This window comes from Rhamphochromis sp. 'chilingali' (assembly GCF_963969265.1).
Source record: "Rhamphochromis sp. 'chilingali' genome assembly, chromosome: 11".
Taxonomy (NCBI): domain Eukaryota; kingdom Metazoa; phylum Chordata; class Actinopteri; order Cichliformes; family Cichlidae; genus Rhamphochromis; species Rhamphochromis sp. 'chilingali'.
In genome coordinates this window covers 36,545,596-36,567,802 of record NC_137938.1, presented here as the reverse complement: position 1 = coordinate 36,567,802, position 22,207 = coordinate 36,545,596, and the positions used below count along the sequence as shown (strand labels likewise).

The following is a 22,207-nucleotide window of genomic DNA, read 5'->3' as shown; positions in this document are numbered from 1 at the left end:
TGTTAGTTCTATTACCTCGCTGTCAAATCTTGCGCTTCAATGTAGCTGCTTCATTGTTACAGGGCGGCTCGTCTCTTATTGTATCGTCTCCTCTACTGAGTAAATAAATAATCTACAACAGTTGTCTCCTCAGTTTCCTAATGCTTACAGGGTGAATAGATTGAATGCTTACAGATTAAACAATAAGAGAAAAAACACTTTAAATTGTTTTAATTTTTAATCGTAATCTTACTGACAAACACGCATAGCTTGTTAACAGAGTGATCCTTGCACAGAGCTTAAAAACAGCTTGGAGGAGAATGTGCAGACAGGACGGTGTGAACAGTGAGCAGCTGGCCTGGGTAGGAAAATAAAAGTTTATATAACGTACTGAAGCGTGAGGCTGTCAACACTGGAAGGAAAGCTATAATCCCAAAAAATGCAGATATTGTGAACTAACGTCATTAGTTTTCCAAGAATCAGACAGCAAGAAGTATTTACTTAAGTGAATTTCTAGTAGCCCAACTTTCCAGTAATGACCATTACCAGAAAGGAAAACAGATGTAAATTCTTACTGTTGACAGCAGTTTCATTTCTGTCTGTAATTATAGTGAATCTATCCCCCTGCTACAATACAATTAGTTACTAGAGAAAATTTTGACCCTTCTGCAGGGTTACTGGAGCTAATCTGGATATGTGCAGCAGCTTCTTGTTCCCTCCCTCAGATGGCCAATGCAGATCCATCTACTACTCTCCTTTCAGGACTGATACCAGCTCTCCACTCTCCTTCAGCTCCTTGACAATGTCCAAACCACCGATAAGCTCTCCTTTCACGTAGAGCTGAGGGTAGGTTGGCCAGTTAGAGTAAGTCTTGAGCCCCTGCCGCACTTCTTCATCCTGCAGGATATCAAAGGTGTCATAATCCACCCCAGTACCGTTCAAGAGCTCCAGTAACTGCCTGCTGAAGCCACATCTGGCAGCCTCTTTCTTGCCCTTCATGAACAGCATGACTGGACTCTGATTGATGATGGTCTTCAGTCGGTGCTCTAAGGTGACAGCCTTCGGGCAGGTGTTCTCCAGCTCTCCGGACTCAGCCAGTTCCTTCACTATGTCCAGTCCTCCCACCAGCTCCCCGTTCGCATACAGCTGGGGGTAGGTGGGCCAGTTGGAGTAGGTCTTCAGCCCCTGTCGGACCTCCTCATCGGACAGGATGTCGAAGCTGCTGAACTGGATTTTGTGCTCTTTCAGCAGCGCCACTATCTGTCGGCTGAATCCGCAGCGGGGCTCCTGGGGTGACCCCTTCATGAAGAGCATGCAGGGGGCGGCGTTAAGCAGCTTCTTCAGCCGCTGGTTCAGATCTGCGCCGCTGCCCTCAGCGGCTCCACCGGGACCCTCGCTCACCGCGAGGCGCTGCACTTTCTTAGTCAGTTCCGGAGCGTGGGCCCCGTCCAGACTGTCCACTTTCTCTCCCCCCTTGAAAAAAAGGAAAGTGGGGACGGAGGAAATTTCATACTTCTCCGACACCTCCGGGACCGCTTCCGCCTCCAGCTTCACGAACGTAGTGTGCGCATGTTCTTTGGCTAGTTCGGCCATCACCTCGTTCATTTGGCCACACTGAGGAGCCCACGCCGCTTGGAAATGCACCACGGTCAGGCATTTTCCAGCTTTGGCTAAGAAATCTTCAAACTGCTGTTGGGTAGTCGCCTCCACGAGATTCGCCATTTTTCTTTCCTTTCACCCTCTGCACGCGCAGTGGTTCCGGTGCCGCCTAGACGTCATATCCGCGTAGCCTGGCAGTTTCTGGCAAGTACCAGAGAAGCTACAGGGAAGTCGTTTGCATGCTAGCTGATGATAAGAAAACAGCTGCATACACTGGATACGTCGAGAGGATAGTAACTTTTAAGGTAACTGTTTAACGACACGGACTTAATTAAAACTAAATTTCACACTGTCTCGGATTGCTATGCTAATTTTAACGTTCCGTTTTAGTAGCATTAGCTAGTTAGCTCAAAGTTAGCTTCGTTCGTGACGTCTGCCAGGTTTCCAAGTTAAGCAAAGCTAATTCATGCTAGCAAACCTTTGGCGGCTAAGTAAGCTACTGTTACATGTAATTTCTGTTAAATAGAAGTAGAGTCAAATACCACAGTTCTAACAGTTAAATTAATAAAAGGCTTAAATAAAGACAATGCAGGTCGGTGTCTGGCCCAGCATGAAGCAGCCTCGGTTCCTCGGCTAACTACTCAACATTACGATGTTACCGAGCACGCAAAGTCCAAAACAACAGGAGCAAGTGTTTAGCTGATCGGACTCAGCTGTTTCCTTCGGTTTTACATCGGTGGTTTGTACAAAAAATCGTTGCATGTTTTTGTTGTTGGTTTTAAGGAACATGCAACTGAAGTTTTCTGCACCTGCGGGTGGCACTACTTTCTTTATAAATTCATATTCTGTGTAGTTGTCAAGACAAGTAAGATGGTGGCGAAAAAATATTATTTAGGTAAACATTTCAAACGAAATGAGAGGGGAAAACAAGACACACCTTATCCTTACAACCATGGTATAAGCATAATGCATCTTCTGCTTATTTTCAAGGCTTTGCAAATCCGGTGATAATAACTAGTTTGTTAATACGCATGAAAATTATAACATACTTACATGACATATGACACTGTGTTAAAGTTTAACAACAATTAACTCAAAATGCAGAAGTAGTGTCTGAAAAACTATGGAGTCCCAATAATCCAGTAGCCTGTAAAATCACCCTTAGCATCATTACATTGAAGTAATGGTTTTCTGTAAGACATTATCAGTTTCTCACATATCTTCTCCTACGTGTTACATTGTCTACTATTACCATGACCTTGATCACAAAGCATGTGTGTTATGTGTAAATGTGTCCTTTGAAATAGGGCTGTTTGATATAACGATATATATCGGATGACGATATAAAAACGTCTATCGTGTCATTTTACACTAACGTTTGTTTCGTGGTGTCGCAAAATAAACTGTTTACGGCAATATTTTTTTCATCGTTTTGATGGTCACTGTATGGCTATATTAATTTCTTACAATTCTCTCTTTCTCTTATATTTAATATAACCACACTATAGACGGACAAGCGCCTGCTTTTATGCGTGTCCGCTTGTTTATGTTCCACATAAACCTTTCACAATAAAGCTCAAGATCCTGTTGAGACTTTTCAAAATAAACCGAATCACGTGAAAGAGCAGATTATTTACGAATGAGAAGTAAAAAAGCTAAAAATAAATAAACCTTAGACTCAAACGTTAGTCTTTCTGAGATTCACAGAATTTACAGAAAATGTTACATTTTTGTGATTTATATCGTTATCAACGATAGAATTCTTATATCGGGATATCAGATTTTGGTCATATCGCACTGCCCTACTTTGAAAAACTAAGTACACACATGATTCAGTAGCTTATTGAAACACCTTTACCAGCATCAGCTTGAAGTAATCTTTATCTGTATGATATTATCAGTCTCACTCTTCTTTACATATGGTTTGTGCTTCAGTTCATTGAGATAGGCAGGCATTCATTTATACAAAGCTCTCCTGTCAATTACATCAGATTGCAGTATGAACTTTAGATTTTGTTTTGGTTTGCTCATTAAAACACCTTGATTCTTTTCTTTTTCAGCTGTTCTGTTGTAGACAAGAGTTAGTTATTGAAAAGATGCCCTCGTATTTGTCTCTAGAATACTTTGACATACAGAGAAATTTATGATCCACTCACTGACTGCAGGTGCCCACATCCTAGACTGCAAAACAAGCCCAAAACATCACCCCTCCACCACATGCTTGACAGTTGGTATAAGACGTTTGTGCTGATATGCTGTGTTTGGTTTAATCCACTGCCATGTGTATTATGGCCAAGTATCTCCACAATTGTCTTGTCTGTCCAAAGGACACTGTTCTTGTAGTTTGTTCAGATGCAAGTTTGCAAATCTAATTGTGTTAGAGAGAGATGGCTATGGCCATTTTTGTCAGCTTGTTCAGTCTTTTAATAAATTTACTATCATGAACTTTAACATTTAAAATGATAAGTGAGGAAACGGTATTTTGCCACATTAGTGCCACAACATCATGAGTGGTCCACCAATAAAGAGGAAAATAACTGAGAAAACAGTAGTAGAGGAAAAATTACTGTTAATAAATAAAATAGTTAAATATTGTTAGTTATTATTACAAGAGGATGCACATATTTTTGAAAAGAAAAGTATTGTAGTTAACATTTTATGGTGGTTTTGTTTTTTTTTTTAGTTTTGCTATAGGTCGATACAGTGTTTTGCTTCCTTATGTTCTACATTTCTGAATATATATATTTTTTACCTATGAGTTACAACAACCACAATATTTTGTAGCTATTTTGATATATTCTTTTTACATTTTATAGACCCTGTGAGTAAACATTAACACATTAATTGAGAATAAACATTATAATTGGCCATAGCTGTAGGAGCAGTACCAGTTGGTAATTACTGGCTGGCACATCAGGTTTTTACAGACCCTTTGAGTCAGCAAGAATCAAATGACAAAAGATATGTTTGTGATAATTTAAGTGAGAGTCTTTGTTTTATACTGTAAATTGTCCTAATTAGTCCCAAATGTTCCATTTGACATCTCACAGAGATGTTTAAAAGTAGATGTTTATGTTAAGAAAGAAATATGAGAGGATTTCAAATCATCAAAGTGTTTAAACTCTCACATAACATTCATCATATTTACCTTAAGAATCCAGTTTCAGCTGAGCTATAAACACTGGAAAATACATCTTTCTGTTACAGGAACACAATGGAAGAACAAACTGCTGACATAGAGGTGACGGTGAAAACATTAGACTCCCAGAGCAGAACCTACACTGTTGGCGCTCAGGTAAGTACACGCATTGCAAACTCAGGAGGAAATTCTCAGTCTTAGTTCATCTTTCCTGTGGCGTTACTCATGTCTGTTCAATCTTTGTTGTAGCTGACGGTGAAAGAGTTCAAGGAGCACATTGCCCCATCAGTGGGTATACCAGTGGATAAACAGAGGCTGATCTACCAGGGCAGAGTGCTGCAGGACGAAAGGACTCTGACAGACTATAGTAAGCAAATAAAGAATGAAATGCAGAACTAGATTGTCACTTGTTGGTCTTTGTACTTCCTCTTGGAAAGTAGGAAATTTGTTTTTTGGGTATTTGGTATTACACAGAGAATGAATTCTTAACATTTTGGTTACACTTGGTTACAGATAAATTTGAATTTACTATGGTGTTTCAAGAGTTGCTGCTGCTTTTTAAAAAGATTTGTGTTGATGATGTGGGCCATTGCTGAAAAAGAATGTAACAGCTATGTGTAATTAACTGCAAGATGTATTTGGCAGAAAATGAGTGTCATTTTGATAATCAGTTACAATGTTCTCCACAGAATCCAGTCGTATATGATAAATTATATGTTGGTCAGTACTGGTCTTTTATGCTGAAGAGAGCTCAAAGTGAAGCTGTCAGTTTAGCTGTTAAGCTACAGTCCTATCCCCACTTATGGCCACAAGCTGTGAGTAGTAACTGAAACAAATGGCTGAAATGGGCTTGCTCTAAAGGATTTCTTAGAAATGTGTTGAAGAGCTTCATCACTCAGGAGGGGATCAGAGTAGCACTGCTACCCCTCTGCATTGAAAGGAGCCAGTTCAGGCATCTGACCAGGCTGCGTCCTGAGCGCCTCTTAGGTCAAATGTTTTTGGCCTGTCATAGCAGGAAAAGGCCTCCAAAACAAACCCAGAATGCACTGGAGAGATTTTCTTTTTTTTTTTTTTTTTTGGCTTGAAAATGCCCTGATGCCACATGTTCCCCCCCAGAAGACATGGAGAGGGAGAGGACTGGGCTCCTGGTTAGACTGCTACCCCCCGACTCAGACAAGCATCATATCTATCTAGTAGACAGTCGAGCAGCTAGCAGAATACCTGGGTAGTGCATTCAAGTAGAGTCTCCGTGTTAGAAATGCGATATTTTTTTTTTTTTTTTTTTTTTTTTTTTTTTTTCTTGAAGTATGATTGGAGATGTGTAACTGTATATGACTCTCTCTACCAGATGTGGGTGGGAAAGTGATCCACCTGGTGGAGCGAGCGCCCCCTCCACCCTCACAGCCCGGCTCAGGGTCAGGAGGCTCTTCAGCTGAGAGTGGGCCATCTTCTTCCTCCCAGGGAACATCGCAAGTGCCTCCACACGATCGCAACGCTAACAGCTACGTAATGCTTGGCACATTCAACCTCCCTGTCAACATCATGGATCCCCAGCAAATACAGGTTGGTCTGCTTTATCTTCTCAAGTTATACTTATGGTCCAATGTCACATGCAAAGGTTCAGATATAACCAAAGGGTGATGAAAAGCAACTCAGAGAACTGATGTTATTATTCCATTACTGATTACTACTGATTATTATGACATGTAGCAGAGAGATCCTCTGCTTTGAATTTAACGTCTATATGCAATATTCCCTCTGTTGGTTTCTCTTAATAATGTTTTCATTTTGGTCATTCTATCCCTGAATTTCTTCATATAGATGTCAGTCCAGCAAATGGTGTCCAGCATGGGAGAGAATGCCAGGAATGCCAGAGTCACAACCAGCACTGGGGTGAGAGTTTGCATGTTCTCCCTGTGTGGTACACCGCCTTCCTCCTGCACCCCCAAATCATGGATGTTCAATTAATAGTTGATTGACAATTAGTCAGAAATATAAAAGTACAGTCCTAATCCAAAAATTTTTGGTAACTATGTAAAAATGTAAATAAAAGCAGAATTAAATAATTTGCAATTTCATTACATATCAGAATGTTAAACTGAGAAAATGTTTACTCGTTTTAAATTTAGCAACAACATGTCTCAGAGAAAGCTTAGAAAACATGGCCTTGAAATCTAGGACTATGTTACTGCTGTGGAGGATTCCCTCTTCTTTTAACAAGAGTCCATAAACATCTGGGAATGAGGAGACTAGCTGCTGCAACCATGCCGGCTCATGTCATATTTTTTTAATGGTTTTCTAATGGTTTTATTTGCTGAAAGGCCTGAACTGCAGACAGACCAGTTCAGCACCTGGAACTTCCTGCTATTAAACCTTGTTGTTGTAATACATGCAGCATGCAGTTTAGAATCATCTTGCTGAAACAGGCTTTCCCTGAACAAAATGTCATCTGGCTGGAGGCAAATGTGTCTAACACCTGTATATACTTTTCAGCATCATGATGCCACAGGCACTGATGCAGCCCTGTGATGCTGTTCTCTAATCAGTTAAACTAATTAGTTGCAAAATGTTCCTCCAGCTGTCTCTTTTTAGTACCATTTACTTTTCCAGCCTTTTTTGTCCCCACTCAACTTTTTTTTTTTCATTATTTTAACAACACATTGCTGCTGCTAAATTAGTGAATATTTTCCATGAAATTGTGTCTCAGTTTGAATATTTGATGTGTTTTCTATGTTCTGTTATGGATAAAGTATGGGCTTAAGAAATGTATTGCATTCTGTTTTTGTTTACATTTCACACAGTGTCTCAACTTGCTGGAATTGGGTTTGTAGATGTAGTGCTTAAAGCGTATAAAGTAAAACCACGTATGGTTAAATAAGGCTTTTAGTCTAAAGCATTGTAACTGTAACATTGTTTTAACTTCATCCTAATGATGCCATAATAGTACACAGCTACACACGACACTGAATTGTTTTGTTTATTGTCACCTTTCCTTCTTTGTTACAGAGCAATGGGTCTGTGAATGTGCACATTGATATGGACCAGCCAGTGCAGAGTGAGCCAAGGCTGAGGCTGGTCTTAGCTGAGAACCTGCTGAGGGACATCAATGATGTCATCCAACGAATGGAGGTGAGCACTTATCCCCCCCAAATACCTCAGTAGAGAAACTCTGCCTTTCTCAGTAACAGTTCTGTTGCTTTCTTGTGTCGGTTTTCAGGGTCGACCAACTGACTCGTCCTCTCAAACAGAGACAACCGATGCTGCTGCTGCCGCTGCTCCCCCTCCTCCATCATCTTCCTCCACCACCTCTACTCCTTCTCCCTCTGCTCAGCCCATGGACACCTCCCCACCTCCAACAACTCCCCCACCTCCACCCTCCTCTTCAGCTCAATCTGAGGGACCAACACCGCAACCTGGACCCAAGTGAGACAAAATCTAGCTTGCTAACTCAGATTTCTACAAAGGTCAAACTGTGCATTTATTTCTCTGTATGTCTCTGTCATGATGTGTAATTCTAATTAGTCTGCCTTTCTTTCCTCTTTCAGTCATCCCAGCCCGGCTGAACTGGCAGAGATGCTGTCTGAGCTGCGGAGGGTTGAGGAGAGACTGCAACCATTCATCCAGAGAGCTCACACCATCCTCGAGACAGCCACCACGGCAGAATATAACAACAATACAGTAGGATTCAAACAAAAAACAATTTACTGGAAATCTTTACTATACATTGTTAATCAGTGCTTTGTATAACAGATGCTTTGATACTTATAAATCCTTGTTTAGACGAATAACCAGGGATGCATTGGTTGACCAAGCGGGTGTCCTTAATGTTAGACACTGGGGAAATGGATCATTGCAGCTATCACTGATGTTAACCGGTTTACAATTAAATGAAAAACTGTAACAAAAACAACAAAGTGAAAACAGAATTGAAAATACTGCATCACCAATATTTGATCTAGCTTTTTGAGTCAGGATCAGACTGATAGCTGATCCAAATATCAAATCAGTGCATCCCTATGATGAAAAATGTAAATTGTAAAATGTTTTTGGGTGTTTGTCAATATATCCGGGTATCCCATTTAAGTACAGTGTATGTATGGGAAACACTGCTGATACTAAGACTTCATATATATGATAGATGATTAGTAGTAACATTGACTAAAGTAAGTGAAACCTGCAAGTTACTTTAAACAGTCAAAAACCCATAACTCATACTGCTGACTTCATACTCAAATGTGATGTCCTTTAAAGCTCCAAAATCGTCCCTCTCTTCCTCTGACAAGTGCGTCAGAGTTATGCTAATAAATTGCAATTAGACAAACAACAAATTAAAAAAAGAAAATGATTAGAAACTCTGGAGAAAATAAAATAATTATATTGACACATCATCATAGAAATAATACGAATAAGACTAAAATAAAATTAATAAAGAAATGTTGGATAAAGTACACTAAGAAGATGAGACATGACAGAATAACATGTAAAGTATTCAATAAGCTCTAATTGGTTAGTAAAGTAATGCTCTGGTAGGTAGAATGTAAAGATTTCAAAACCCAAACAATAAAATAAGTAGAAGCAGGTAATTAAAAATAAAGTAAATGTGATCTCTATACAGTGTCCTTATATTTGAGATGAGGTAAGATTTCAACAAGATTGGTTTCTTTCCTGCTACAGGAGAGAGAGGAGGACCAGCGAACACTCGCCCTGACGTGGGAGTGTCTGCGTCTCCTTGGTAACACACTAGTAGCTCTCAGCGACCTGCGATTGAACCTAATGAGTCCCGTCCCCCGTCACCTGCATGTAGTCCGGCCATTTTCTCATTACACCAACCCGGTCTCCCTTCCTGGAGCTATGCACCACCACATCCCAGTGCAAGTAAGTGAATGGAAGCAACTTTAGTCACTAAAGTGAAAATCTCTTAGGAAACCAGACTGACTGCTTACGTCTTCACCAACAGATGAACCTGGGTGCCACAGTGACTGTTGCGGCTAACAGCACTGAGGGACAAGCCACGCCCACTCAGCCGACCAGCCAGGCGGAACAGGCAGGTCAGGGACAGACCTCCCCCACACAGACTTCCCCGTCCAATCAGCAGGCTGGACAGGGACAGGCTGGCCACCGGGTCATCAGGATCAGCCACCAGGCAGTCCCGGTGGTCATGATGCAGATGAACACGGACGGTGTGTTGTCCCCTACCCGCCACTGATTGAATGCGCCATTCAAGCTGTGTGTGTCTGTCACTGCACTGGAGTTAAAGTTCCACATCTGCACTGCTGGCTCAAGCAGAGACCTGCAGAATGGGACTTTTAACTCGGGATTTACAAGCAAGATGGTCTTTCCAGTGTCTGTTACACAATGGCTCTGATAATGCAAATGTTACATTCATGAAGAGTCTGACCAGCTTTAACTGAGAGTGTTCTTGTTTGTGTGCAGGCCCAGGTGCAAACACGGCAACAGCTGGACAGCAAATGACTGGACAGCCAGGTATAGCATGTTTAAAAAATACTGCGTACGGCATTCCAGTGTCTTCATGTAAAACAGGTGTCAAACTCGGTTTCACTCAAGTCACACCAAGGGCTGGACATATATAGTTTACTGGCATGTTTCATTCATGTAAATTCTTCAACCATTCCACAAAAAACACCTATTAGTGTTACCGTATTTTCACGACCATAAGGCGCACTGTGCTAAAAGGCGCAGTCTCAGTTATGTGTGCCCTTACTATATTTAACACACACATAAGGCGCACTGTGCTAAAAGGCGCAGTCTCAGTTATGTGTGCCCTTACTATATTTAACACACACATAAGGCGCACTGTGCTAAAAGGCGCAGTCTCAGTTATGTGTACCCTTACTATATTTAACACACACATAAGGCGCACTGGACCATAGGGCGCATACAAGTACCGTATGCGTATTTAAAAATAAAGCGGGAGCAAACCTGAGTTCGGTACCTTACTCACATTTCTATTGCCGGTAATCGTCATCATCAACAACACACAAGCATACAAGTGTGCGTATTTAAAAATAAAGCAGGAGCAAAACAAAGTTTGGTACTCACATTTTTATCATCAATCAAACCCATCGAAGTCCTCATCCTCTGTGTCTGAATTGAACAGCTGCGCTAAATCTCCATCAAACATGCCAGGTTCACTGTCTTCACTGTCAGAGTCACTTTCCGTGCCGTGCGGCTCCTCGGAAACGATGCCGGCTTTTGCGAAAGCTCGAACAACAGTGCCAGCAGACATGTTAGCCCAAGCATCTACAATCCATTGGCAAATTGTGGCGTAACTCGCCCGGCGCTGCCTTCCACTCTTAGTGAAACTGCGTGGAAAAAACCACCTGGTCTCCTTACATACACCTCCCTCAGCCAGTCTTTCATCATTTCCTCATCCATCCAGCCCTTTTCATTTGCCTTAATGATGATTCCTGCTGGAAACTTCTCTTTAGGCAAAGTCTTTCGCTTAAAAATCACCATAGGCGGCAGTTTCTGTCCATTAGCATGGCAGCCAAGCACAACAGTAAAAGAAGACTTTTCATACCCCGTTGTGCGTATCGCTACCATGCTGGTCCCCTGCTTCTCCACAGTGTGACTCACCGGGATGTCAAAAGTGAGCGGGACCTGGTCCATGTTTGTGATGTGGCTGGGTTGGATGTTTTTGTCGCCGATGTGTTTGCTGCAGTAGGAGCGGAAGATGGCCAGCTTTTCCTTATAATCCGCTGGAAGTTGCTGCGCTACCGTAGTCCTGGTCCGGATGGAAAAATGGCACCGTTTCATAAAACGAAAGCACCAAGACGGACCTCCTTGGAAATGTTCAATGTTCATCTCTTCAGCTAGTGAAACCGCTTTTAGCCGAATGGTGACCGTCGAAACGCTTCTCCCGCTCGCGCTTTGCTCGATGATCCACCGCTCGAGTCTTTCCTCCAACTCGGGCCACCTCGCCTTATGTCCGCGGAAACTCAGCTGCATTTTCTTGACCTGCCGGAGCTTGTTTTCCAGCTTCCTCCATTTGCGAACCATCGATTCGTTAATCTTAAATTCTCTCGCCGCTGCTCGATTTCCATGTTCCTCCGCGTAGCTGATGGCCTTCAGTTTAAACTGTGCTTCGTAAGCGTGTCTCTTTGCCATTTTCAGGGTTGTTAAAACAACGATGTCCTGTTCTTTTATACAGGTATGTGCGATTGTCCCGGTATATACGATCAACGCCCACACTTCACCCTTTAACGTTCTCATGGTGTTCTCTACTACGTCCTCCTTACAACACATACGGCGCACCGCGCTATAGGGCGCGCCGCACTTTTTGAAGAAAATCTAAGACTTTTAAGTGCGCCTTATGGTCGTGAAAATACGGTAATAAAATTTTATTATATTTCATCTAACTAAACTTATCCTGCTCTAAAAGCAAAGTCATAGCTCATGAATTTTGTTGGATATATTTAAATCTTATGTGCCCCGTGTTTTAGTTTTTTACATGGCTGAACATCACTTCTCATTGGTTTAGGAAAATAAACAAAATCTGTGATCATGAAATTAATCCGTAAATTTTTGTGCCAGAAAACTGTCGCTGGAAAGATATAGACTCGCTGGTCTCCTACCTTGAGTGTTAAGTTAACTAGCTGGCTGAGACAGCAGAGACTTTAAACTGTTTAGGTTTATGTTCGCTACAGAGCTGTTTGGGCCAAAGTACTTTTAAAACCTAAAGTGAAAAAGTACCAAGAGCTGGGGTTGCCCACATGATGTAGAAAAGCTTTCTGTCCGCTTAATTTTTTTCCGTCATGCCGCAGTTCAAGTGGGATACTGAATATTGTTTTGAGAACGAAAGCCTTCGTTTGCTAACTGCTGAAAATCCTCTAAATACACTAAATTAAATCATGTGATGCTAATTCCCTGGCGTTTGTTTCACTCTTAGGTGCCCTCCCTCCTGATTTTATGAGGAATCTCATGCAACAAATCAGCCAATATGCTGCTGCCGTAGCAACCAGCGCCGCCACCGCAGCTGCCACCGGCCAACCAACCCCACCGCAGCCTACCCCTCCCAGCTCCACAGCCAGCTCCTCTGCCACGACCACATGCCCTAATACACCCAGCACCACTCCTACTGCTCCCCCGCCACCACCCAGTACTGGCCCCCAACCCCAGGCACGGGTTGTCTTCACCCGACCCCCGTTTGCACCCAACATGCCCCCTCCTGCCTTTGGTACCCGGGGAACCACCATAAATGTGAGGACTGCCATGCCAGGCCAGCAGCCGGGACAGGTGGGGATAATGCAGTGTGATGATTTCCATGAGATATTTAAGCATTATCAATGAATAATAATATGTTCCTCACAGGCTTTCAACCCCGCTGCTCTCAACCAGATGATTAGTGGACTGGTTGGACAGCTGTTGCTCCCTGGACAAATGGGTGAGATGATCTACTCAGTAAAGGAGACATATTAAACGTTTCTTTTCCTTTGTACTCCTGGATCTGTACGATGCTATCTGGGGTGTTTTTGTCAGGATCAAAGACATTTTGAGCAGATATTTCAGTGCATGCAACACTTTTAAAAGGCTTCAGAGTCTCAGTCATGTAGATGCTGTGTTCTTAATAAACAGACAACATCATTACTGCATTGTTGAAATTGGCAGACTACAATTAAAGACAGATTCTCTATTGTTTTACTGTTAAAAGTGCACAATATTGCTTCAGATATTTTTTTAAACTGTTTGGAAAAAATAATTAACTATAATGACCTTTATTTAAATCTTCTTTTTATGAGGGGCAGCCAATCAAACCAAAGTTGGCTTAAAGAGAAGATGACATTCAAGGGGAGGAGTTAAAACAGCTTTTTCCACACAGGATGGATTGAAGGGTTCTTTCTCTTAGATAAGATAAATAAGCATTATTTTGAACCGTAAATCATGCAAAGCTACTTTAGTAAAGTTCATTAGTAAAAATATGCAGGCATATGTTTCTGTTAACATAGTCTTCAACAGTATTTTAGTTGTTTGTTTTGATTTTTTTGTTTGTTTGTTTTTTGCAGCTGGTCAAACGGTCACATCCTCTTCTTCCTCTACATCCACACCCACCTCTTCTTCCTTTTCCTCCTCTTCTCACACCTCTTCATCTTCCTCTTCCTTTTCCTTCTCCACCTCGGGTCCAACACCACCTCCTGCTACAAACACTACTGCTGCCACCCCGAACCAAAACGAGACCAACAACAGTGAGCCCCAGCCTCAGCAGATGCCTTCAGACCTTGGCCAGCTTCTAGGTTCTCTCCTGGGGGTAGCTGGCGGCACTGGAAGCGGTGCGGCGGGGAACCCTTCAATAACTGTCACCACGTCTGGAGTCCCAGCCTTCATCCAGGGAATGGCTGAATTCATGCAGCAGGTAAGTGTTCCTGTCTTTGACAAGTGTGCACACAATGCACTCCACATGCAAATTACCTTTGGATTTGATCTGCACTCTGTTGTGCAAGAAATGAATACAAAGATGGAGGGATTGCCTTGTTGAAATATGTCCAAATTTAGATGATTGGAAACTGAATATATTCAAGCAAAAGAGCACTCAGAGAGCACAACTCTATCACCTCGATCTCTATTGGCTGTCAAGAGATTCCCGTCAAACATAAGGAGGAAAAAGGTTTTGGGGAACACACATAATTTTAAATGAGTTCTTATTCATCACAATATCTTCCAAGGGAAGGGCTGGTAGCAAGTGAGTCATGTGCAGTTCTTTCCATTTTCACAAGAATCAGCTGCATTTAAACTGTCACTAAACCCCAACATATTGTTTCCGCTTTATTTCTAGGCCTCCCAGCCCATCTTTTCACCACCCCCTCCTCCCCCTGGTACCACTCCAGCACCCGGGGCAAGGCCCAACCCAACACCTAATCCTGGCGCAGCAGCAGCAGCTGAAGCCCTCGACCCGGAGCTGTTCACGGGCATCGTTCGCGGTGTCCTCAGTACCATGATGGGTTCTCTGGGCCAAGGTCAGAACGACACGGAGAGTATCGCCCAGTTCATGCAGAGGCTGTCGCAGTCAACCAACATTTTCATCAGTCCCGAGGAACCAACGGGTAAGTAATAACCTGTATTTACTTATAATATCAGATACAGTCTCATTTATATATGTTGTCTCCCTCTTGATTGTGTACATTTTTTTTGTATCGTGGGTCCAGGGTTCTTTGGGGAGCTGCTGATGTTGGTGTGTCAGACTTTCACCATGTCCGACCTGGTGATGTTGCTTCATGGTCAGCACCAGCCTCTCAGCCGCATCCAGCCACAACTGGCCCAGTTCTTCAACCAGAACTACCTCAACGGCAGAGAGCCCACCGATCAGAACATTGCTGTCAGTACCACTCACCACAATCTGTATTATTCTTAGAATGTTGTTGGCAATTTTAGAGGTACTTCACAAGTAGACGCAGCTATTTTACTTCATAACATATCCCTCATTTTTGTTGGTTGTTTTATGTTTTTGTGAACGTGATCAATAATTGATGTTTTCTTTCCTTCTGCGTGTTGTCTTCTTTTTCTTTCACAGGCTGCTGCTGACAGTCTTGTCAATGAACTGGAGGAATATATCACTGAAAGCTTTGTAAGTCCTGCACTTACTCTCTTCTCATGACAACAGGATTTGATCAAGCACATAATTTAATTCCATAGATTGACTTTGCACATATCTGCATCTCATGCAGCCTGCAGATATTTGTATTAAAGAAAAGTTTTAAAAATTGTCATGTATGCTGTCAGTTTGAAATCCTTAAAAAAACGATAAGAATATGAATTTGACCTTACACAAATTTGGAACCGGACACCAAAATCATTTCACCTGTTTTATTTATTTATTTTTTTAAACTGTCGAGGGAAAACATCGCATGCGTAACATCCATCAGAGCTCAGGCTGTGCTCGACTTTGACTAATATTAATGGGCTATTTTGTCTGATAGGCAAAGCAGATGTGAAGTATATAAAACTACTTTAATTTGCAGTAGATGAAGGTAGACAGTGTTTGGAATTGCTGATAGTAGCAACAAGTATTGAACTGGTATTCAGACTCATCAGTACTGAAGCACCTAGATGAAACAACTTGCTATCATAGCTAGCCTAGCTGCTATCGCGGATAAAGATTACGATTTATACCATTTGCATGTTTATGTTCTGTCTAGTCAGTCATGGCTGGCATGGCATGTAGTCTGGAGTGTTCAAACGAATTTTGCCACACTCAATGATAGGAAGATGGGATGTGATAACACTGTAGGTAAAACGTTAGTTGCTTGCAAACAGGGTAAGCAGCAGCAGACCTTGAGTCCGTTGCACAGCATTAGAGTAATAGCCAGTTATGTTAAAGTGCCATCTGCTTTTGATTGAAATACTTCTGAAGAGATCTTCTCCTTTGAAACCCAACAGAGAGAGTCTTCAGTCAGCGTGTTGGAGGGCGTTGATATCACCCAGACCAACATGACTTTCTTCAGACAGCAGCTGACTCGCATCGCCACACACATTCTGCGCTGCAATGGTAAACTCAACTTTAGCTCATTGTTTCCTCATTTTGTGTCGAACAGCAGCTTAAAGAGTTTATTTGTGGGAAATGTTATACTTGTAACTGCAATACATTCACTTTTTTTTATTATTCAATTTAAATTGTGTTTTCCAGATGAAACATTTGGGCCCCAGCTGTTACAGATGTGTAACCAGGCGTTGTTCGAGTGTCTTGCTCTCAACCTTCACTGCCTGAGAGGAGACCAGAGGGCTCTAACTGCTGTTATCAACCACCGAATTGTATGTACACAATTTCCACTCAGCAAGAAAAAATACTTATCACAAATGAAAGTAGAACATTTTGGTCAAAGAAGGTCAAATTTGGTGTTTTGTACAAATTCAATTTTATTTACACACATTTACAGGAGAAGTCACACAGAGGCGCTACTGAGTGCTTCTGACAGGAGACAGTTCCATTGTACTCTTATCTATATTTTTCTATCACTGCATCATCAATTAGCATCAACTAGTGTAAATTCTGAGCTATTACAGGTAAAACATACAGTTTACAGATTATTTGAAACAGTTCAAGTTTAATATGGAGATCCACTGTTTAACAGTAGATATGAAAGTCAGAATTTAAACACACTTCAGAAGTACCATACTGCACTTATTTACTCAAATTTTTTATTTAAAGTAATTTATGCAGAGAAAGTGTCATGTGCACTGTTATAAACTTAGAAGTAAAGAATGAAGAATTCAGCTGCTCTGTCATTTGATGTTAATAGAAATAGTCAGAGATATAAACTAAGAAAAGTGGTGTACTTTAACAATTTAAAGAGAGGATGTAACCTAAAAAGTCACAAAATACAGGAGAAAATGTGTCTGTGAGATAAAAAACTTTGTTTTGTTCCAGCGGAGGATGTCAAGTGACATCAGCCCCAGTCTGGTTAACTGGATGACCAGCATGATGACGATGAGACTGCAGGTGATTCTGGAGCACATCCCTATCACACAGGAGCAGATCCAGAGCTACATAGTCCACACACAGGTAACGCAGCAGACACAAACACACACACACACACACACATGCATGTTAAATTTCTAATTCTCAGAATAAAATTGGACGTGATGGAAATTCAAGGAAAGCAAATCCCCATGCCTCACCTGCATGATGCAGCCGCTCAAGCTTCAGGCTGTTTTTGTAGTGTGTGTTTAGAGTTGTGTAACTGTAAATCATTTTTTGTGACTCACAGCAAACAAAATCCTGCAGTTACAGATAAATCTTTGCACGTTGCGACATATGTGTGCAGATCTGTACAAATTTCATGTAAGAAGACAGCCTGACTGAGCTATTACCAAACACGATATGAAAGATGGACACAGACACTGTGGTCATTGTGTAGAAGCCTCAAGCAGAGCATTTGCTGCTGTGTGTGTGACAAGCGAGGAGTGTATCTGATACATAAACCACACACCTGCACAGTAGCAGCTCATCACCCAATCCTGGAATACAGCAGCTTTATCCTCGTCTTTAACTTTAATTTGGACTTTGGACAAAGTGATCATCATGTTGTATTCAGTAAAAGTTGAGAATGGAACCATGAAGTCATCAGAGGTCATAGACTTCACTGGAAGCTCTCCCCCTGCTGGCCATGAGAAACAGTGCAGGCTTACTAAGATAATTAATGGCCTTGAACATCAAAAACATAACCATCTAAGTACAACATGAAACAAAACTGTGCAGCTAAATAGTTAAAATAACTTAAAATATTTTTAAGAAACTCTTCTGATATTAATAAAATCTTTCCAAGTGACATGAAGCAGATACTGACAAAGCAGGTCAGTCAAAAACTCTTTTCAAGCCTTTGCCAATAATTCATCTGCAATAAGACTCAGAATCTGGTTTTACTGTCCTTGTGTGTTTCCTGCAGTGCAGAGCACATGTGCAACATGCAGAGAGAGCAGTCCCTCTTATCTGATGGCTGCTCCATATCACATTTCTCTGAACTGCACGTCTGAAATGGCTAATAAATATTAATGATATTCTTTCACAGAGAGATCAGTCTTCTGCAGCTGGTGGCCAAGAGCCTGAACAGGCACAAAGTGCAACGGTAAGAATGGTGTGCGAGAGTTCAGAGGACCTTAGTTTGCCAGTTCTGGTCCTGTGTTTTCCTTTTAGTTTCCTCATGGTTTTGTTCTCCACCTCCAAAGATCGGGGACAACCTGTCACCAGCTGCAGCCACCACAGCAGAGGAGGCCATGTCGGTGTCGCAGGAGACGAGGGTGTCATCACGGGACACGAGGGTGTTGCCTGGGGACCTGGGAGCCTCAGGAGGAGCCGTGCCATTAGGTGGCGACATGGCAGCGGCGGGAGCGGAGGGAGGGAGGGAGGAGTCTGCTGGAGAGTCGGATGGCTGGGCTGCTGCTGTTCCTCCTGTAAGAGCTCCCTCCCACCGCTTTTTACTGCTTTAACTGTCATCTTTTTCCTCCATTTGGAAAAAGTGTTTAACTCTTTATGTGCCTGCTTTACATTTACCGTGTGCTGTTGCTGTACTGGCACTAGTTTTTTGCTTAGCTGTAGTGCAACACAGTAACACAGCTGACCTAAACTATGACTCTGTCCTTTCAGCTACTTCTGCTTAATCCTTATATTCTCCGTTGTCTTTGTTTTAGGAATGGGTTCCCATCATCAGGTGTGATATAATGACTCAGAGGAAGATGAAGGCTCAGCCTCCATTGTCTGATGCATATTTGCATGGCATGCCAGCAAAACGCAGAAAGGTAATAAAATCAGGTGCAACTTTTTGTCATCACGTAAGAATTTGGCCTCTCTCCCTTTTCTTTATGCTGCATGTTTGTGTGTGTGATTTCAGACAGGACAGGGCAGTGCGGCCCTCCTCTCCCTCTCTGATGCAGTGAGTCAAGCAGCCAGGACGGCCGGAGTGAAGCCCATCACCTCTGCTGAACGGCTGCAGGAAGACCTGGAGACCCAGGAGGTGAAGGAAGCTTATTCAGAACAGGTAACCACATCTTACATAAACTGGCAAAAATCAAGCAGAGGCACATCGAACATTGTTCATGTTCATACTTAGCGCAGCTTTCATAGATCTGGCAAACTGGAAAACTGCTGGGAAATCATGAGGAGGGCTTTTAAGAGCAAGGACAGGAAGGATGAGTGAAAGCACACCAGGATGATACAAAGGAAACTCACAGTTTACATAATCCTGTAACATAATGACACTAAGATTAAAAATGTCCATCTCAATGCTAAACTATGGAGAAATGCAGCAGTGATGACTTGAATTTGTTTGACACAGTGGCTGCATCTGATCACACAGTTACAATGTCATGTTGTGACCCAGTTAATTGGCTTTCTAACGTTTTACAAGCTCACAAAACACTGTCTCAGAGAGCACCCTCTATGTTGCTGTTATGCAATTTAAAAACGTAACTGATCACAGGCCTTCTGGTGAAGAGGAAAATTGTGCATGCCACTTTTAGCAATCAGACCCCTGAAAATATTTTTCAGACCTCCCGGCACCAGAGTAGCTGCTTTTTTTCCTTTCCTGGTAACCGGCAATAAAGACAATTGTCCTGCAGGGTCAGTTCCTGCAGTTAGCACACACCAGTAAATTGGAGAGCTACTTCCTTTAGTAGAAAACTACTAGAGTGGTTAAAGCCGCTACTGCCAGACAGGCCTAGAGATGTGCTGGGAACCACACAGCACTAGGGAAAGATGTGTATTCTTCAATTAGTTGGTGAATGGTTGCTGGCACTCATTAGATGAAACTGGTTGCAAAGAGGTATACAGTCTGCAGTCACCTGTAGTTTGCTTGAAAGATGCCAATTCGTCTCCAAACACTCAGTAACTGCTAGTTAAATAGGAGTGACACTGTGACACGAACTGTAAACAGAGACTGTTTGCATTCAAAGTAAAAGTCTTACCTTTCATCACTCATCCAAGTCAGACTGTAGCTGAAGAAGTCACTTGGATGAGTGACAAAACATCACCTTAAACTCCACTATGACTGTAGCCTTTAGGGAAGCTGCTCACAGTCACACGACTGCCCGTTCACCTTCTTGACTGATGATGGAAGTCAATTGTTTTTCAGGTTAAAACAGACATCAAGAAACGAGTGAGGGAAGACCCGGATTTCAGCTCTCAGCAGTTCCCCAACGCACACAGAGCTTTCTCACCAGACTCATAATCACAAACACTGAAGCCGATTCCTCCTCCACCTGCTTTCCTTTGGGACTTTGATTTGACTACTAGTCAGCACAGCTTCACTCCCCGAACAGCCTGTCCACTTTTTCAACAGCTCTCTGACTAATGGCCTAGCGCTGATGTGGCTACTTCCCTAGTGCCTATTTATTGCTCTGTTTTAGTCCAACCTTTGCTGACAGAATGTTCTTCACTGAAAAAGGTGTTTCACCAGATTTAAGTTAGACTAAATCTAGTCACTCTAGTCTTGTTTGCTTTCTTTTTCCCCCTCGTGTCGCTTTGTTCATGCGGAGCCTGAATCCTCATTATTTAGCGGACTCTGGCCTTCCTGTCAGTACTCTTGAGCACAGGAGAAGACTTTCATGTGATGCTGTTTGGTACATGAATGTACAGTATGCTTAATAAAAATCTTGATAATTACAGTACAGTACTCTTTTCGTTCATATTTTTTAAGGAAAGAAGTTCCTAAAGTATTAATTCTACACTACGAAAATACTAAAGAAAAATCCTGTTTTAAAAAGGTTTAAGTACACTTGAGTATGAGTTTAAGTGTATCAGTACATTATTAAGTTGTGTTAATGATAGCCACAAAGTTGAGCACTTAACTACATTTTGCAGAATGCAACAATTGTAATATTCATGAAATGCTCATTTTAAAAGGAACAACATTTACCAAGTTAGTAAATAAGAGAAAACCACAGATCAATAAAATAAATGTATTGTGACTAAAAGCAGACCCTAAAAGAAAGACACAACTTAGAAAACCTGATAGGACTGAACTCTAAAATCCAAGGTTAAAAGGTGAGTTGTGTAGTGAGAAAAACGGTAAGAGATATAATAACCTACACGAATAGCAAAAGTGCAAATACCCATGTGTTAAGAATGGGATTAAATGTTTTGTGTCCTTCAAACAGAACTGCTTTGTGGAAACTACCTGGAAAGTATTTACAGTATCATAAAAAAAACATAGCTGGATAGTGTAGTGGTAAAACTACACACCGGGAGGTGCAAGTTTGATTCCCACCCGGGGCGTCTGTAAGGGTCCTAACCCCCCCCCCCCCCCCCCCCCCCCCCCCCCCCGAGAACCTTAATAGACAACACTAGTTATTCCAACATTTGGAAGAAGGGACTTTCACAGAGCTATAGATTGATGAGGTACAACACACATGCTACGACAAGGGGGAGCCAGGATGACAAGTTGGGGGGGAGATATCATCACCCGCAGATAGAAGAACTGACCTGAAAGACTGAAACCTGGATATATAAAATTTTTTATTTATAAACGTGTATCTAAATCTCACTATCATGAGTATAATAAAGTATAATAATAATAATAAATAAAAATAAAAATCCCGAAATGAAATAAATAAATAAATAAAGGACTAAAATGAAATAAATGACCTATTCTATAGTTTGCCCACCAGGGGGTGCTGAAGACCGGATGATACTTTGAAATACAAAGACTAGACATAAAAGATGGGTGTAAATACTACAGTCAGAAAAGAGAAGTAGCAAAATCATGCATCCCCTATAATCACCAGCAGGGGGCATCTTCTCTGGATGTGTAACTGTACAGAAGTCTGAGACAACACTGATGCTTCCCACATGATCAATGACCTCAATAAAATCCTGATGAGTTTATGGTCTCAATCACTAGTTTCGAGTGTTACCTAATACAGCACTGGTTTTATTTTGGAAACGAGTCCCATTAGAGTCCAAAAGGGTGCCGCGCAGGATGGGAATTAGGTCAGGCTTATCTTGTAAATGAAGACTTGATACTATAGGAGTGTACAGTGTCCTTT

The 22,207-nt window shown here is 41.9% G+C and overlaps 2 protein-coding genes across 2 annotated transcripts; one reads left to right on the top strand and one right to left on the bottom strand.

Moving 5' to 3' along the window:
* Positions 1 to 198: 198 nt before the first annotated feature.
* Positions 199 to 1,705, bottom strand: glrx3 (glutaredoxin 3). The gene has a single exon (XM_080895944.1). The coding sequence runs from the start codon at positions 1,699 to 1,701 to the stop codon at positions 727 to 729; it is 975 nt and encodes a 324-aa protein (XP_080752070.1). The 5' UTR covers positions 1,702 to 1,705; the 3' UTR covers positions 199 to 726.
* A 39-nt stretch (positions 1,706 to 1,744) lies between these two features.
* On the top strand, positions 1,745 to 20,830 carry bag6 (BCL2 associated athanogene 6). The gene is made up of 25 exons (XM_080895943.1): positions 1,745 to 1,883; positions 4,786 to 4,873; positions 4,967 to 5,084; positions 6,066 to 6,280; positions 6,539 to 6,610; positions 7,724 to 7,846; positions 7,935 to 8,140; positions 8,263 to 8,395; positions 9,392 to 9,592; positions 9,675 to 9,897; positions 10,151 to 10,201; positions 12,627 to 12,973; positions 13,049 to 13,121; positions 13,741 to 14,087; positions 14,508 to 14,775; positions 14,878 to 15,047; positions 15,243 to 15,296; positions 16,109 to 16,217; positions 16,356 to 16,480; positions 17,097 to 17,231; positions 18,238 to 18,294; positions 18,395 to 18,619; positions 18,857 to 18,964; positions 19,057 to 19,203; positions 20,296 to 20,830. Exons 2-25 carry the CDS (start codon positions 4,793 to 4,795, stop codon positions 20,389 to 20,391), a joined length of 3,684 nt encoding a protein of 1,227 aa, XP_080752069.1. The 5' UTR covers positions 1,745 to 1,883; positions 4,786 to 4,792; the 3' UTR covers positions 20,392 to 20,830.
* The last annotated feature ends 1,377 nt before the right edge of the window (positions 20,831 to 22,207 follow it).